General features: G+C 39.1%; 1 protein-coding gene across 8 annotated transcripts in view; it reads left to right on the top strand.

The window, feature by feature from the left end:
- The first annotated feature begins 213 nt into the window (after positions 1-213).
- The window catches only part of BTBD10 (BTB domain containing 10), a 30,688-nt gene continuing 13,814 nt past the window's right edge, over positions 214-17,087 (top strand). Inside the window, exons 1-3 of one of the 8 annotated variants that reach the window (XM_086750074.1) lie at positions 235-256; positions 6,820-6,918; positions 7,614-7,772. In XM_086750074.1, coding sequence (XP_086606200.1) covers positions 7,672-7,772 — 101 coding nt within the window. In that variant the 5' untranslated portion in view covers positions 235-256; positions 6,820-6,918; positions 7,614-7,671. Of the gene's footprint in view, positions 257-5,483; positions 5,611-6,819; positions 6,919-7,589; positions 7,773-15,135; positions 15,322-17,087 lie in introns of those variants that run through there. The other 7 variants (XM_086750076.1, XM_086750079.1, XM_086750078.1 and 4 more) reach the window with 7 other exon arrangements.

Here is a 17,087-nt window from a genome sequence, read left to right as displayed (position 1 = left end):
GCGGCGCGGCCCCGCGGAGCGGCCCCGGGCTCGGCCCGCCGCCGCCGCCCCGCCACGCCGTAGCAACCGCCACCTCACCGCGCCGGCCCGCCCCTGGCAACGGCGTCGCCTCGCGCCCCGCCCCCTGCCCCGCCAGTCTCGTGAGATCTCGGCGCCGCCGCCTCCTCCTCCTCTGCGCGCTGGGAGGATCTCGCGAGATCTGGCGGCGGCGGTTGCCGGGCCTGGGTGCAGCGGCCGGTGGCGGCGGCGAGAGGTGGTGACGCGGCGGCGGCGGCGGCGGCGGCGGCGCCGCGCGGGTGAGTGGCGGGCGGAGGCGGCGCAGCTGAGGGCCCGGGCCGGTCGGCTGCGTGGAGGCTGTCTGCCAGCTCTGGCGGGCCGCTCCCCCGCGACCAGGGCCGTTGCCGCTGCGGCCGAGCCGGCGAAGGGTGCGAGCGGCGGCGTGCCCCTCCGGCCCGACTCTCGGCCGCGGCTCCTGGGTTGTTCCCCCGCAGGATTTGCGGGAGGCCGGCCCGTCCGTGGCTCTGCCGTGGTGCTGGCACGAGCGAGCAGTGGCCCTGGCCCCTGTGAGGGAGCGGGGCGGTGGTACCTGGCGTTGCCGGGTACCTCAGCCGAGGCGAGGCACCTGTCCGCGGGCCGTGGTTCGGGCTGCCCTGCCGCCTGCGACAGGTCGTGTGCTGAAGCTTTTACACGGTAAAAGCGTCGTGGAAGGAGTACCTTCGTCAGGCCGCTGTGCCTTGGTGGCTCTGTTACGTGTGGTGCCGTGAGTAGGCTGAACACCACTTAAATTACTGGTTTTAATCGTGTAAGGTTTATTGGTAAAACGTGCGCTTGCTGTGAGGGCTGAACAGAGACAGTATTGTTGTTTAGGTCTGCCTGACAGCTATCGTGTAATTCCTGAGAACAGTTAATTTTGCATAATCCCTAAGCATGGATTTTCCTACTCAAATTATTTCATAATGAGTTCAATATCTTTATAAAACTTTTTGTCACATAACCATATTTTATTTGCAGAAAATATAAATTCCTTGTATGAGAAATCTGCCGTATTACAATTATGTGTTGCAGTTGCCTATAACTGCTTTTTTTTCCCTTTAAATTTACTTTAGTTTCTAGCTATTGCTTCTGCATCTTTTTCCTTTTTATCTCTGATCCCATCAAACATGTCACTCTAGAACTCTTTTCTTTCAGAATTTGGTTCCAGCTCCATCACAGACCTTTTCCAGGTTTGTTTCTATCACTTGTCTGGCTTCTTCGTCCAAAGTAGTGGTTGAGCGTTGTATCTTTTTGTTCTTTACTGTTGGCTGCTTCTTACAAATTCGAGTACATGGTTAAAACCTGAATTCTGGGTAGCCTTTTGAGTGTCTTATTTGTGTTTGCCTTTTTTCTTCATGAGTCATCTTCAGTGATTCATTTAGAGTACTTATCTCTGTTGTTACTTCAGCTTTGGTGATCCTTTCCCTGGAAGACCCTCTCTTTCTTTCTTGAATTTGCTATTGAATTAGATGATCCAGAAATATAATTGAAACTCTCAGCCTCACAGTATTCACAGTTTGTAACCTAATAGTTGACAATTGTTTTCTTTTACCTGAACTAAAAACCTGTAAATTGTCTCTGCATCATCTTGTGTAGGTTACCTTGAATTCATGTAGTTTGAACACAAGTATAGTCAAAAGGAACTACCTGATTTTCTTTTTTTTAAGCTATTTCTCTGTAGTTAAGGAAAACTGCCCCACTGGTTTTGCTTTGCAGGTCTGTCAGCATGGATTTGTCTTTGACTTTGTCTCTTGTCTTTGTCTCTTTCTTGCAAAACATCGCAGATTTTTTTTTATTTCTTTTAAGACACACAAATCTTCTGCCAAAAGGCTTTGCGTATTACCTCTCAATTTGTCCCATTTCTGTATCAAAAACTCAGCATAGTCTGTTACATCCTGCCCGTGGTCGTCATTGCAGTCTACTGATGATGCTGTTTGACACTGTTCTTACGAGCTTTTTCAGCTTTGTGCTTTTGCCCAGCGTGTTAATGACGAGGAAACTGAGGGTTAAGAAAGACAAGAAGTTAAAGCAGCTCTCATTGACATTAAATTTCTTCTTGAAGCCCGATTTTCCTTTTAGGCACCATTGCATTTGAAAATGGTAAACGGCTGATATGTGGATGACACCACTTATTAAATTAGGCACAAATGTAATCGCCAATCAACTGTTATAAACTGTATGCTTTTGTAGAGCGTATACTTGAGGCTGGGGCTGTTTTGTCCTGTATGCATACACAAAAACCAAAATTTCACCATGTGCTAATTTCTTTCAGCACAGCTTTCATTTAGCACTGTTGCATAAATCTTGGCCCTGTGCTGTTGCTTATCAGTAAAAGTGTGTATCTCTATGTATAAAATCAAAAGCTAATCTAGAATTCATTTAAAATGTGAAAAATTATTAGGGATTTTCTTGCTTACTGCTTGGGTACAACCATGAGTATAGGCCTTGCTTGTTTCTTCAGGAGATCCACATGATACTCTTTCATGCTGTTCATCTTGTTACCGATGCAGAGTTTTATAAAGCTCTGTGTCTGTCTGCTTTCTGTCTTGTATTGGTGGGCCACAGAGGATGGGGCTGGTAGCAGCAAGAAGTAAGGTTCTGCTCCGTTTTCCTGCATTGGTAACCGTAATTCTACTTTTGTGTGGGAGAAGTTGCTCAATCCGCTGAGCTTTTTACACAATGAATCCTAATACAGAGGGGGAGTTGGGAATCATCTGCCTTTTACTTTTTAAGCTTCTGATATCAGATGTTTTATTGTCATGTTCCTTTTAGGAATTATAAAGTTAAAGCCTGCAGGATAGTTACTAGATCTCTGTTGCTCATAGTGTTATAGAAAAAGGAATTTCATCAGCTTCATGTGATGTGACTGCTCTTTTTTTTTTTTTTTCCACTTCTTATTCATTAAGAGAAGCTTCAATCTTGACCTGCTATGTTAATATTGAGACTGTATTGCAAAGGGTGTTTCTTAGCTATGCTTTAATCGGCATCAGTTTGATAACATTTCAATGATGATAATTTATAAAGCCACTTTATTTGATTGAATTGTGGCTGATGTCTGCACTAGTTTGCAAGAAACTCACTTGGCATGTATGGATTTCCATGATATATGGTGCTTGCATTATGAGCATGTGTATGTTGAACTGCATTTCTTAATTAGGATGTAATGTCACTGTGCTCACATTCCCAGTAAATCTTACTTACAAGTTTTTGTTGTTGCTGCTTTTGTGCTTTGGTGACTATAGGCGGCGAACAGCAGACTGTCACCCCTTACAGAAAGCCTAAATCTGAATCATGGAGTTTCTCTGTCACAGCTAATGCTAGGTTTTATCCTAGCTGGTTACTTGTCTATTGGATCTTTCCGATTATCCTGGTTCACCTTTACAGTGTATTTCACTAATGGAGCAGGTTAGAGCAGATGAGCTTCTGAAACCTGTCCTACTTTAGGAAATGCTTCTGACTAAGGCTTAAAGCTGAGTAGCTGCCTGAAGTGTTATGTGTTAGTTATTTGCATGTTGTCTTCTATACTGACAGCTGGAGCAATCGGTTCTTTGTTCCACCTCATGAGCTAGTGTCCAGAAGATGACATTTTAGGCATCTGCCTCAAAAATTCAGGCTATTTTAATAGTCTTTTTTAGTAAGATGCTAGAGCTTTGCAGCCTATAGAAGTATTCTTAATAAATATAGTGTGGCTGACTGGCTTGAAACAGTGATATTGTAAGCCTTTCCTGAAAGATTTCCAGAGACCTTTTTTCTTTTTTCTTCTTTTTTTTTTTTCCCTCCCCTCACCTGCAGTACCTTGAAGAGTGCAAGTCCCGTCTCTCACAAAAGTATATATCCACTTCTGTCCGCCATCTGATGTTGTCTAAATCTTGCTTAATCTGCTGTGCATATTATGTGCGTTGTATTTTGTCATGGCACAGAGCTGAATATGCTTTAACTATTATTTAACATAATCTGTTCTACAGCTATCACAAGTTAGTGTATGATACATCCTTTCATGAGCTTTTCAAGTAGTGGTGTAAACACATTAATTATTGTATTTTGCAACGCCTAGGGTGGCTCTACCACATTGACTGTTAGCTTCCCAAACCCTCTGGGTGTCTGCCTTTACAATTCCTTTGTATTACAGTAGCTTACAACTTTCATAAATTAGTGATGATCCTGGCTTCAAGTAGATGTTAGCAAATCTCAAGTATTCTAGCTGTCTGTGTTGAAAGCTTTGAAAATTGAAGTCTTACTTCGTGATTTCCTATTTTACACTATTACTCCCAGTGCTAATTCTCTGGAGCATTAGCTTTCTGCAGAGAGGTAAGAAATCATTCTGTAGACCTGGAGAATTGCTTATTAGCTAATTAGAATGGCAATCAGTTTGGCCAGTATGACAGTGTTTTGTGATCTACAAATGATATTTGGATTTTATTTTTTTCCTTATTTCCTGTACTTCCAGTACCTTTTGGCCTTTATCAACGTTTCAGAGGCAGTTTCTTGATTTCATGGGAGGCAATGAATAGTATCTGGGGCCATCTCTCTTGCACGTTTTTTGTTTTACGCATAAGGCCAGAATATTCTGCAAAAAATGCTTTCTTTGTTGCTCACAGTGTTAATCCATGCAAAAAAAAAAAATAGCTTCAACCACAATTATTTTCTATTGCAGAAAAAAAATGGATTTGCAGAAGTATTTAAAAATTAACTGGGCGGACTAGTTACTTTACAGCATTTGCTAATGGAAAACGTCTATTTTCCATAGAGGAATGTCCTTATTTATGGTCTTACAAGTTTGTTAAAACCTAAAATAAAATTGGTAAATATATTTGTTTGTCATCAGCACAAAAGCATTAGTAACAATGGTCAAGAAGGAAAAAAAACCCCAATATTGGCTGTGTTACAGCAAATTGTTTCTTAGGGAAGTGTTACTGGTTAATATCCTGCTGAGTGGAGGATGGAGGGAAGACTGTTTCTTGTTCACAAGTTCATAGTGTGACATGCTTTGAACTGTATTAGGAGTTTCACAAGATGCGGCCTTGGACACTTCCAGATCGTTATCTTCTTTTCCTAACTGTGATCTAGTTCTGAGTTGTGTGCTCATCTGGTATTTCATCAGTAATACTGCTGGGGTTCCTCATATGCTTTAAGCTGGGAAAAGGGAAAACTGTTGTGCATGAGGAGCAGTCCCACTTGTTTGTTTCTGTCCTTCTGTGTCATCTATTGTTCATAATGGCTTAAGCATGTAGCTGCATAGCAAAGGAGATTGAGGAACTGACCTAGCAGATAGAGGAACTGATCCTACTTAAAACGTTCTTTTTCTTTTAAGTGTATATGAACCTGTACCCTCCTGTGGAATCTGGTACTTTAATTCAGTGAAAGATGGGGAGAAGGCAGAGAGTGTGAGACAATTTAAGAAAGTGATTTTAAATTGTCCTTTCACCTGTAGTTCTCATAAAACCAGCTTATTTTACATGTCTTTCCAGTGTGAAAGCTAAACTCAAATACTCATGTCTTCAGTGAAACAAATAAGAACTAGCTGCTGGATGACAACCTGTTTCTCATAAGGCACCTGCTTTGGTCCACTTTGAGAGGGTGAGGTGTTTTTAAGTCTTTTAGATGGTTTTAAAGGGAAGAGAGAATTTGTGGAAACAAACAAAAGCTTGAAAAGAAACGTGGTGCTAAGTGAGCCTGTCACTGTGGTGCTTCAACAAATAGGGGAGTCAAAGCAGGACCTTGCAGTAGTCAGTAGCTGGGAGTGATTGCAGAATGAGAGCTATGGTGTTGTGCTAGGAGACTACCCATCTTCATTTTTTATTCTAAACCCTGTTGTTGGCACGAGTAGCAAGTCTTGCTGTGTATCTTGTGTGACTCAATCTAATGAACACAATTTGTTTCAATTCAGGATAAAAGGGGTCTTTATTTTTGTGTTGCTCATGTATGAAAATGGTATGTCATATTGCACCTAAGTTCTGAATGACTGCTGCTGAAGTAACTCTCATCTGGATTTATAAACCAGCCTTCCTTCCCGTTGTCTCCTTAATAATACTTGTTCTGTTCTGAAATAGGCTGTAGGTTTTTCCTTGTTAAGCATCTAAATACACCTGAGAAATGTGTAAATCTTGTAACTGTCTATGTTTGTGTAGTATCATCACACAATGACCATGTTTTGATAATCAGAATTTCCAGGTAATACACAATGAAATACTTACCAGAGCCGCTTTTTTTTTTTTTTTTTTCTTGTGAGAAAGTTGAGTATTTCCTGTGATTTTAGATAAAATGTTTTTTTCTTTCCTGACTCTATATGGACACCTGACCATACGAGTCTTCCAATCAAAATGTGTTTAATTATGGAAAACATAACAGGAAAAAACCCCAACCCTGTGGTGGAGATTGTATACTTGGTAGAAAATCTGTGTTCTTTGTTAGAACTGAACATGGAGGAAAAACTCATATGGAACTAACATTTTTAAGAAGCTTGTTCTCTACCATTTCCCTGTAATAAAAAAAATTGGGTCTAAATTTAGCTAAGAGAACCTAAATTTATCAGAAGAGCTTTTCTATTTTCCATTGCTAGAGGGACTTTTTATTTGAGAAGCTACTTTGTTTTAAAGAAGTCTCAGTTCCTTTGGGACTCAGTTGCAAAGAGGATAAGTTTCATTGAATGTAACAGAAGTATAATAAAGGGGGGAAGAGGTGATGTTTCTTAAATACTTAGCTTAAAATTTTAGAGAAACATAGTAGGCTTATATTTCCATTACTTGGCAGGCTTATCTATCTGTAATTCGATTTTTTTTTTTCCAGATGCTGTACTATCATCAACTGTTCACTGGCTACTTTTTCATTTTTGTAACCAGGTCATTCTGAACTCTACAACTCTCTTGCTACACGTGTCACTTATAGGTATGACTTGAACAGTAGTCATTTAAGATTGGCTATCTTCATTGACAGTCACAAGGTTGTTTAATCTATGAGTGAATTTTAGTGGGACTTGAACGTAATATTGGATCCTAGTCAAGGAAGGGTGGGCTTGTAATGTCTAATTTTCTATTCAATTTTTGTCTTTTCTGCAAAAGTCAGTGAAACTTTACTACATTGAATGTTTCTATGGATTGCTGTTGATTCCATTCTGGAGTAAGGACTCAGACATAACTGTTTATTAACCTTAATCCTCTTTTCCTCTTGGTCAGCCATTCAAATTGTAAAACTGTTGATTTCTCTTCTACAGTTGGGATCTTTCTTTGAATTAACTTTGTACAGTTGAAAGAAAATTATTATGTGTTTGCCTTGTGTTTTATAACCAGTGACTTTTCTGTGTGGACATACTGAAGTTAATTGTGCCAAAACTGAAATTGTCTGCCAACATTTATAGAATTGTATTTCTTGTAACAAAATAATCTTTTAGTGCAGGTATCAGCAAAATATATAGAATATTATTGTGATGCAATTTAGAAGTTGTGCTTCAGTATATCCTATTTTCTGTAATTTTTATTTACAAACCCAAAACCTAACAACACTAAATACTGCATGTCTTTTTTTTTTTTTTTTTTTTTTCTGTGTGGCATTATTTAAAGGTAAACACTGCTTTCTTAATGTAGGTTGTGAGTGCTGCATGTGTGCTTTTCAGAGCAGTAGTGTGAGGAAGCTGGCAGTGGAATGGCAGGACGGCCTCATCCTTATGACAGTAACTCCAGTGATCCAGAGAATTGGGATCGGAAATTGCATAATAGACCTCGTAAACTTTGTAAACATTCAAGGTAGGTGCTGTGTACCATCTATTGCATCTAAAAAAACTACAATAAAAGTCCGTTCTAAATGCTACTGTATTTGGTTGTGGCAAGTCCTGTCATAAATTTTGTAGTTCTTCTTAAAAGGAACGCTTCTTCATTCTTTTAAAATATATTTTCTAACCTAACTGATTTGTCAGCTTCCCTAATCTGTGCTTAGATTTGTTTTGCTGTGGGTGGGATTTTAGCCGCCTTTAAAAAACTAAATGCCTTGTGTGCATATCGAGACACCAGTTGAGTGGTTATATATATTAATTTTTGGGGGGTGCTTACTAGGAGTTATTTCCTGTTCATCACTTTTTAGTTGTTGGTACTCTGTTAAGTAGCATACTTAAAATTCGTGCAGCTTGTTCACAGTGATGTCTAATAGTTGCTTGCATGCAAGCATCATGCTCTGTAGCACTTTCTTTGTAAAGCTGTGTGTCAGATCGTGCTTTCACCTGTATCCCTCACTGTGAGAATGTTTTTGAATGCTTCCTGATTTGAAGACATTGTGAAGTTAATTAGTGTTTTTCCAGCAGATAGTGTTCAAAAATGAACTGAGCGAAGCAGTTAGTCACCTAGCAAATGTATGTGACAAAGCACGTTGCTGGAAACATATATAAGCATCCAAAGAAGCATGTGTCTTCCAAGTACTTTGCCCTTTTAGGAGTGCTACATATAACTAAAACATCTCTGTTAGCTAGCTAAAATTGTTAGTGATTTAAGCTTTCCCACTTGCAAGATGGTAGGAAAAGAGCTAAGGAGCTGTCGTAGTTCAGCCCCAACGGGGACCAGACTGCGCAGTCTCTCTCTCACTCCCCCCACTCTCCGAGAGAATAGGAGGAGATTTGACAAAAAAAAGAAAACCAGGAAAAAAAAAACCAAACACGCGGGTTGAGATTGAACAAAAAGTAAATTTAACAGTAATGACAGAAGAAAACAAGACAGTGATGGAACACAAATACAGTAAAATAGCTCACAACAGATCTCCACATCCAGTCTCTTCCAACTAGGAGGGCCTCCCTTCAGCACCCTCCTCGCTTATATACTGAGCATGATGTCAGCTGTTAGCTAATTAGTTAACTATCCCAGCCATAGGGGGATTCAGTTCTCCACCCAGCTCAGGTAAATATTAACTCTATCCTGGCCAGAACCAGGACAGGAGCACATTCAATCTCAGCAGTTTAATTCACATTTTTATTGCATAGATTTAGATAAACTGGATTCAAGTGTTGCCCAAAGTATTCTATGGACAATTAATGTTGTGGGTTATTGGCTTGTCATTAAATCTTGTATAATTGTGAGACATCCAAGAGGGCAGGAAAAAGAATGCCCCAATAATTAAAGGGCTCACAGGGAGACCCACGTAATTATAGGCCTGTCTGTGATGTGAATAATGGGATGGTTAACACATAATTGAAGAGGGTGGCTGGTGCTACTGGTCAGTATAGACTTAGGGAATATAGCTTTGTACAGCTGATAGTTTTTGTTAAGATGATGGTATCTGGTAAGTGGTTGATCTGTGCTTCTTATTTAGGATCAGAATGTTGTGCAGTATCAGCACATGAACAATATAACGCATTGTATGCGAGTTGAGGGCTGTTCACTGTCACGTCTTGGAGTGTAATTGTAAATGGGTGATTCATTGCTGAGTCCAGTAGTTCTCTGATCCCGTGCTACCTCCCATGACTGGTGATCTGGAATGAAACATAAAACTGATACTGATGCAGATGACCCACGATGGGGAGTGTTAAATAATTAAAAGGATTCATTAATAGCATATGGTCTGAGTGGTTTGGTAAACTGGGTGCAAATAACCATGCATTCTTCGTATGACTAAATACACATTTAGGAACAAAGAATGTAGGCCATTTTTGTAGACTACATCATTGAGTTGAACACTCTCTCAATGGGTAGTCGATTGAACATAAGTCTCCAGTAACATCCTGTGGTCAAAAGGGCTAATACAGCTGTTGGATGTATAGTGGAGTTACTGGAAGTCTGGTATCAGCAGTTCAGGGAAGATTTTGATTAGAGGTGATTCTGAAGACGTAGAAGTTACTAAATACCTGTTGAGACAGGGAAAAGTCTAAGGTTAGATAATGATGTATTATTGATCGGTCTTTAAAGATCCTTGCAGAAATAGTATTATGATAATGAGCTTTAGTCAGTAGGCAAATTTGTAATAAAGTGTAGTGGCTGGAAGCTGACACTAAGTAAATCCAGTCCAGAGAAACAGTGCATGTGTCTTACCATGTGTATTCTGTTGTGGATTTTCTATTTTGGGGAAATGTTTAAATAAAAAGCTGTGCAGCTTTCTGAAAAGATTATTTGATGCAGATAGGAGTTAGCTGAAGGAAGTCTATGGCCTATGCCTTTCAGAAAGGCTACTGTTGATCACTTTGTACGATCTGAATTCAAGGTTCGCACATCAGAAGATATGAAATCTGTGCCTCTAAAATAATTGCAGCTAGGTTGGACATATTTCTGGCGAAACACAATTTGTTTCCAATATAATGCTGAACCGCCAGTGTTCTGTGGAAGCTTTTAATGTGTGTGGTAGGGATATAGTATTCAAGCTAACATCTGTGTTTGTTTGTTTTTCTGATTTGGTCTGTGCCCCCCCCCCAATAATGTAGACCCGTTTTGGAAAGCTTTGAGAATGAGAATCCACCTAACAGTTTGAGGTCTTAATAGAATAAGGGATAAATACAGGAGAAATATTTTGTTACTTTGTTCCTTGGAAATAGTTGATTACTTCACAGAATCCAATTATTGGAAAATAGTGTACTTCATTCAAAAGCCTAAACAAAATAATTGGATTTTGGGTGGCTGAATACAGACATATTACTATAATTTCTGTCTTAATTGACACTTTTTCTCCCAGCAAGTGAAAGTCTGTGTGAAAAATGCAGTGTGAGGAGAAAAATGCTTTTGGAGACATAAGTTTTAATGGTATAACTTGAACAGAACTGCTTTGTTAAAAGGTTTGAGTACTGCAGTCTTATTTGTCTTGCACTTTCCAAATATGCCTTGTTATCATAAGGAAAACAAGTACTTCAAGTTTGAAAAGTGTAATGGTGAAATAAGAACTTTACAGTAAATCTCAACAAGGGAGTTATATTTAAGATAGAGGCTCAGCTTGTCTCTTCTTGATGCTTTGGAGTGTTTAATCCTCCAGCCTTAACATTCTTAAAATAGCTTGGATAGTTTTCTAGACTTACAGAAAGACAGCTCACAGTCCTAGATTATGTTTTCTATATGTAAGGCTTATGTGGCAGCAAGGATAACCACGGGACTCTGCTCCCTTCACTGTGCTGAGGCAAAGGATATGTAGCAAAACTGTCTAAGGGGTGTATGTATTAACTACACTGATATCATGTATAATGTATATCATTACACTGATCAGCGTTATATCTTTTTCTTTCTAGTTTGGTGAGTGTCCAATTTTTGAAACCTCTGGCAGGTTATACCATTGTTTTCTCTCCTTTTTCTTTCTTGTTCTGAAATGGGCAATGTAACAGAAAACTCGGAAGGGAGAGATTGAGAAAATAAAGAATGAAAATATAATGCAGATGATCCTGGGTATTAATCTAAGGAGACTGACAGGATGAAATCATATGGTATTAAAGCTGACTGTAACTAATGATACAAACAGTATTGTTTGTCCAAGCTATTACAAGAATCCTTGAGGTGCTTTTTATTTAAGTACCCGAATAAGATGGAAGAAAACTTTCAGGAACCATATGTTGACTAAACACTGGCTAAGTAAGGTTCAAGCAAATGGTCTCTGAATTCATATTTTCATTATTAGGTATTGCTGTTCTGTATTTTCTATTTAATTTTTCATTTGTTATTAGTTTTCCACATGTAATTTCTCTATAGTGCTGTAGGTTTTGTTGTTGTTGGAAGACTTTAATCCTCATTCTGTTGTACTAAGTGCTTTCTCTGGAGTTGTGGTAAAAAATCTGTGGCTTAAATTTGCCTTCCATAAGATTTGTCCTGGATTTAATTTCCTAAATCTGCTTATGTTTTAGTCCCATTTAATAGTTCCTTGTTTGTTCATTCTATATAGATAGTATTAGATTCTAAGTTCTGCCTGCTCTGCTGCGTTGATGAACAGAATGTGACTGTGCTGTGTTTCTGTTGTCACGACTATTGAATCTCTTGAATCTTTGAAAATCTTCAGCTTCTTTGAAAAATTTTCCATAGATGACAAGTTAATGTGCAGATGCTGAATGCTGAGAATCTTTTTCCCTAATATTATTTTTGCGTGCTGGGAAGATGCATTCATGGGTTGTGAATGGAAGTGCCACTTGCCTCAACGTTTTGTAAGTACAGGAAGCATCCCCAAAAGGGATTCTCATTTCTGGAATGATATCAGAATGTATAATCTGTTTTCCACTACAGGACAGGTTTTATTTCTCTTCTTGTAAATTGAGTTTCTGCAGTTGAACATTTTATAGCGTGGGGCAGGCCTACACAATGTATGACATGAAAATAATTAGACTTGATTTTGCCATGAGTTCAGGTCATAGTCTATGAATTACTGTGCGTCATCTCCTTTAAGTTAACTGCAAACATGCCTGCTTTTAATTGCGACATGGTATTGACAGATCAAGATATCTTCATCTAGATTTTGTTGGCACCAGGATGTAAAGCCCTCAGATGAAATTGAGGTGGGCTGGTAAGAGATGTTCTTGGAATCTAAAAACATGGACTGCACTCGGTGATTGCTTTCAAAATCATCAGTCTACCAGCCTTTTGTAAGGTATCTAAGGTATAATGAGTGGTCTTAAACAGTTTTGGTTGTGGTGGCGTTTTTGTGGGTGTTGGGGGGGGGGGGGGCAGTGTTTTGTTGTTTGTTTGTTTGTTTTTTCCTTCCTTTTTGACATCATTTCTGAAACAGCAGGTTGTGAACACTGCTGAGAAGGAAAACTTAGTGACTTTATGTGCGAAAACACACTAAATCCTCTTGAACTTCTCCAGCACACAAATGGCCTTTGCCAAATATCAAGAGACATTATTTGTGGTGGACTTTGGCATCATGCAAAACTTGATCAGACCCTGACTTTTATTTAAGCTGCAAAGCACTGTAGAGATGAAGCTATGATGCTCAGAACTATTATGTGCTAGAACTTTTTTATGGACAACTTTTTTCTACATTGCTATCTGCTCCTTTCTACTCTGAAAGTAGAAACTATAATGGCTACATAAAGGTTCAGTAAGTGTTTGGACCCAGTTCTTTTGAATTTGAACTTCTGAAGCTGTTTTTTAATAGATGGAAGTACTTTCCAGTTCCAAGAAGGAGAATATGCTTCTGAGTTTCTTAAACTTTGATTTTTACCTAACATCCCATTTTGGAAATGGAGTAGGAATTGGTATATAAATAAAGACAAGTATTCTTTTGTGGAGGTCAAATGTTTGGGTAGCTTGACCAAAGTCCTAAGGTGTGAATGTATACCTGCATAAAGGCTAATTCCTTGCTGCTTGAAAAATCCCTTTGGCAACTGAACACTCATGGAATTTTTTTGTTGTTTCCTTCCTGAAATGGAACTGAATTACTAAGAAATACATTACTCATGGTTGACAGAGCCTACTGAAGACCAAAATTATGTGAATATTTAAGGATTTTGGAGTGGGAAAGTGTTCATAAAATAGCTATGTTGAGCTGAGGAAAAATTCTGTAGCACTTCCCAAATTAAGCTGAGAGGGCTTTGAGGGCTTCCTTACTGGAGGTTGAGCCCCAACCATGCTTCTACAGAATTTTGATGGATGCATATCCTGACCTGAGGGATAGTTTTGTGGGAGCTAGAAGCTAATCAATCCCTCCATAGCATGTTCTTTCTACCTGAAATAGGAGTAAAGGGGAATAAAACTTGCTAATTTTGCTATGGAGAAAAGAGGGAACCAGTGCTGAAAGAACTTGGGGGTGCACTTGCACTTTTTCTTGCTGCTGGGGACTGTTCTATTGGAGGCAAAAACATGCTGGAAAAACCTTCTCTCAAGCATGCTTTCTATACATCTTATTACAACCATGTCTTCCATGTCTTCCATGGCTTACTTTGAAGGGAAGAAAAGGCTTACAAGACTGTGATGGTTATTCTGTCTCTGTGGTAAGGGGAGGGTGGTTGTGTGAACCCTCACAAGACCCTAAAAACAGAAGATTCACTAGTTCAGGTAGTTGAAATTTTGTGAGCAGAAATTTTCCTTCCACGGCTAAAGAGGGCACTCTTCAGTCTGGAGTGCCAATGCTCTCCTGCCTTTCTAATCACAAGTCTTTTGTCTTACTGACTTCCTCTTTATAACAGCAATCTTGCACTGAACAGTCCCCCTTATTCCTTCAGTTTTCATCATATTTCCATTTCCACTACCACTTATGACATCTTGACTTTTATTTATTGTAAGATTTGCTTTTAAACTATTCTTCCAGTGTATTGTGTCTCCTTAAAACAGCCTACAGACATTCTAAAAAGTCATTTTAAAAAAAACTGTAGCATAATGCTTACTTATCCTTCTCCAGAGAAAAAAAAACTTTCAGAAAATTTTATCCTGACACATGTATTAATTTGCTTTGTTGCATTTTGTGCGCAGTGGACTTGACTTGTCAAGCATTTGATGACCTATTGATATGAAGATGCACTGCATCAGGACTTCACGAACTGATTTCTGCTCAGTAAACATACTGATTAGTGGAATTATATGCTAATATTTAGGTTGTCACAAAGCATAGTATATTTTTCCTGGCTTAGATTTGCTGGAAAAGGGATGTTTGTAGTTAAAAAATAGAGGCTGTGCTACCTTGTTCTCAAAAGGCTATTGCTAGACCTGCTCATGAACTCAGTGAAAGGTGAATTCATTTTACATATTAATCCAGGCAGACTTTACAGGAACAAATTAATCGTCCCTTGAAATTTGCATGGATTCATCTATCTTGAATGATCATGATCACAAATGAGAGATGTGACAAGAGAAAGTTAGCAATAACCTTTTCAGATGTGATGTTTGTGTGCTGAAACCCGACAAGCTGGCAGGACTAGAAATAGCTTCGCAGATGGTACTTGGCACAGTACCGAGCTGCTCTCCTCTCGCACGCTCCCCACCCTGCCTGTCAGTCGCGGTACCCAATGGCTGCTTAGAGATGGGGAAACAGCAAGTATGAATTCAGCTCACAGGAGGCTGTGAGGTCAGACGTCAGTATTGCACTACGCATGGCTGAGTCAGTGACTGTGAGAAATTGAATTGAATTAGTATCTAGAGGGGTTTGCGTCTTTGAGCACTTAATGGACTGTATAGCTACAATCTCTTATCCTTGAGAGGAAGATGATGGAGGAAAAAGTGAGGCTTGCTGATGGTGCAGTGAACTACTGAAGAAATGATGGAAATATCAAATATGCTGAACTTAACAAGTAATGCCAAAGGATGCTGATCTGGCTTTCAAAGCTGCCTTCTTGGAAGGAACAGAATTCCTTTGTGCTCTGATTTCAAAATTATTTCCATGCTTTTGTGTTTCCTCCCTGATAGATACAAGAGGAAGGTGCGTATTCATTAACAGGAATAATCTGTGGGCATTATTCAAGAGAAGAATGAGGAAAAGTACTGTCCTTTGTGTGCACTGGTCAATTGAAATGTCTGCTGACAAAGAACAGACTTCGGGGGAGGGGGAGGGAAGAGGGAAGAGGGGCATAAGCATTGTCATTGTGTAAGTCCTAGCAATATGAGCAGAGCAGATTTATTTTCTTCTAAAGCCTTATAGCATTATATCTGTAACTTAGTGTATAAGTAAAGCTCTATAGCCTTAGTCTACAAGTGTTGATTATGTGAAATACCCTAGGAAGGGATTGGATCTAAGTTTCTATTTTTAAGAAGAGTTGGTTAATATAAGTTTTACAAGATAAAGGGAGAATAAAAGGGTGAAAGTCTCGGTTAAGATTCCACTGCTGCATCCTTTTCATTTAGATAAGGTTTTAAGGTGGTTTTGGGGGTAATAAGTGTATTGATTTAGCACTATAATTCTGTGTAGACAAGAGCCTGTTTTATAAAACAAGTGTGTTTATTGGCAGTATTCAGTAGGATGCACATGAAGCTTTGTATTGGAATACATGCTAATTGTTTTGGCAGTAGAATTAATTCAGTTTAATGACTTCTTTTAATCATTAGTAATAAGTTCAGACCAATATGTTGTTATGTATAAAGACAAACTGAAGCTCTTCTTCCACAGATGACTCCAAAGCATCATTAAATTGAAGAGCATTTACATTTTTTAAAAACAACTCTTCACTTACTGCAAAAATAGGAAGCATACCAGTATGACAAGTGTGCCATTTTGATGGTACCCTTTTTCTTCCTTTACATCATATTAAATAAGTTTGCTTAAATAAAGCCTTAAGCTTGCTTTTCTTTGTGAGGCAGCTGCTTTTAAAGAAAATGCCTCTTACCTTTACAAATGCAGAGCTTCCTTGATCCTTGACTGAGAGAGGAAATAAATTCTATCACTTACCTAAAGTTCATGAATGGGTCCAGTGCTAGTGTCCCAGTGTTCCTTTGTAGCCAGAAAAAAACTCTATTGAATTTCAGAAGATTGTCTAAATATACCAATATTCATAGGGTTGGATGTTTGTTTGTTGAGTCTTTTCCTGCTGTATGAAAGTAGTTGATAAAGCAAGACTCTCTTACCTTTCCTTTATGAACTTTTGGATACTAGATGGTCTAAATATATGGAGTTTTTTTCCAGTTTTAGTGAATGAGGAAATGAAGCTGTGGGTTTAAAATGCTGGAGTTTTTTTCTCTCTTACTGTTTTAAATTAAATGCAATATGTTATTAAGGACACAAGAGAAAATTTTGTTTATGGGCTGGTGTTGTGCCTCAGTCATTGCCTGTGGTTTCCACAGCACAGCGTGCAGCTGGTGGTCGTTGGCTGGGAAATTAATTGAAAGCTGACTTTGCAAATACTTCTTTACAGAGCAAAATAGACATCTGAAACAATAATTACTTTCTTGGAGGCTTGAAATAATGCATTGTGCAGAGCTGCATTGACTGTTGTAGGCTGATATTACAGATTAATATAGTATGGCAGCCAGGTGCCGCATAACACCAACAGCTTCCTGGCACTTTTAATTATCAGTGATTCACTGCTGTTTGAGAAGTACTGGTGTTTTATCTAGCCTGCATAATGCTTCTGTGAACCGCAGTACTTCCTAACAGTTTGCCTGTTCTTGCAAATAGGGCAGCTCTGCTTTTGTCAGTCCCTTTTCCATCTGTGTAAGTAGGTAGCTGGGTTGACACTGCTGTGGAACTCCCTA

This window comes from Chlamydotis macqueenii, chromosome 5 (assembly GCF_036417535.1).
Source record: "Chlamydotis macqueenii isolate bChlMac1 chromosome 5, bChlMac1.mat, whole genome shotgun sequence".
Lineage (NCBI taxonomy): Eukaryota > Metazoa > Chordata > Aves > Otidiformes > Otididae > Chlamydotis > Chlamydotis macqueenii.
The sequence above is the reverse complement of the archived record's forward strand: the minus strand, read 5'-3'. Positions and strand labels throughout refer to the sequence as shown.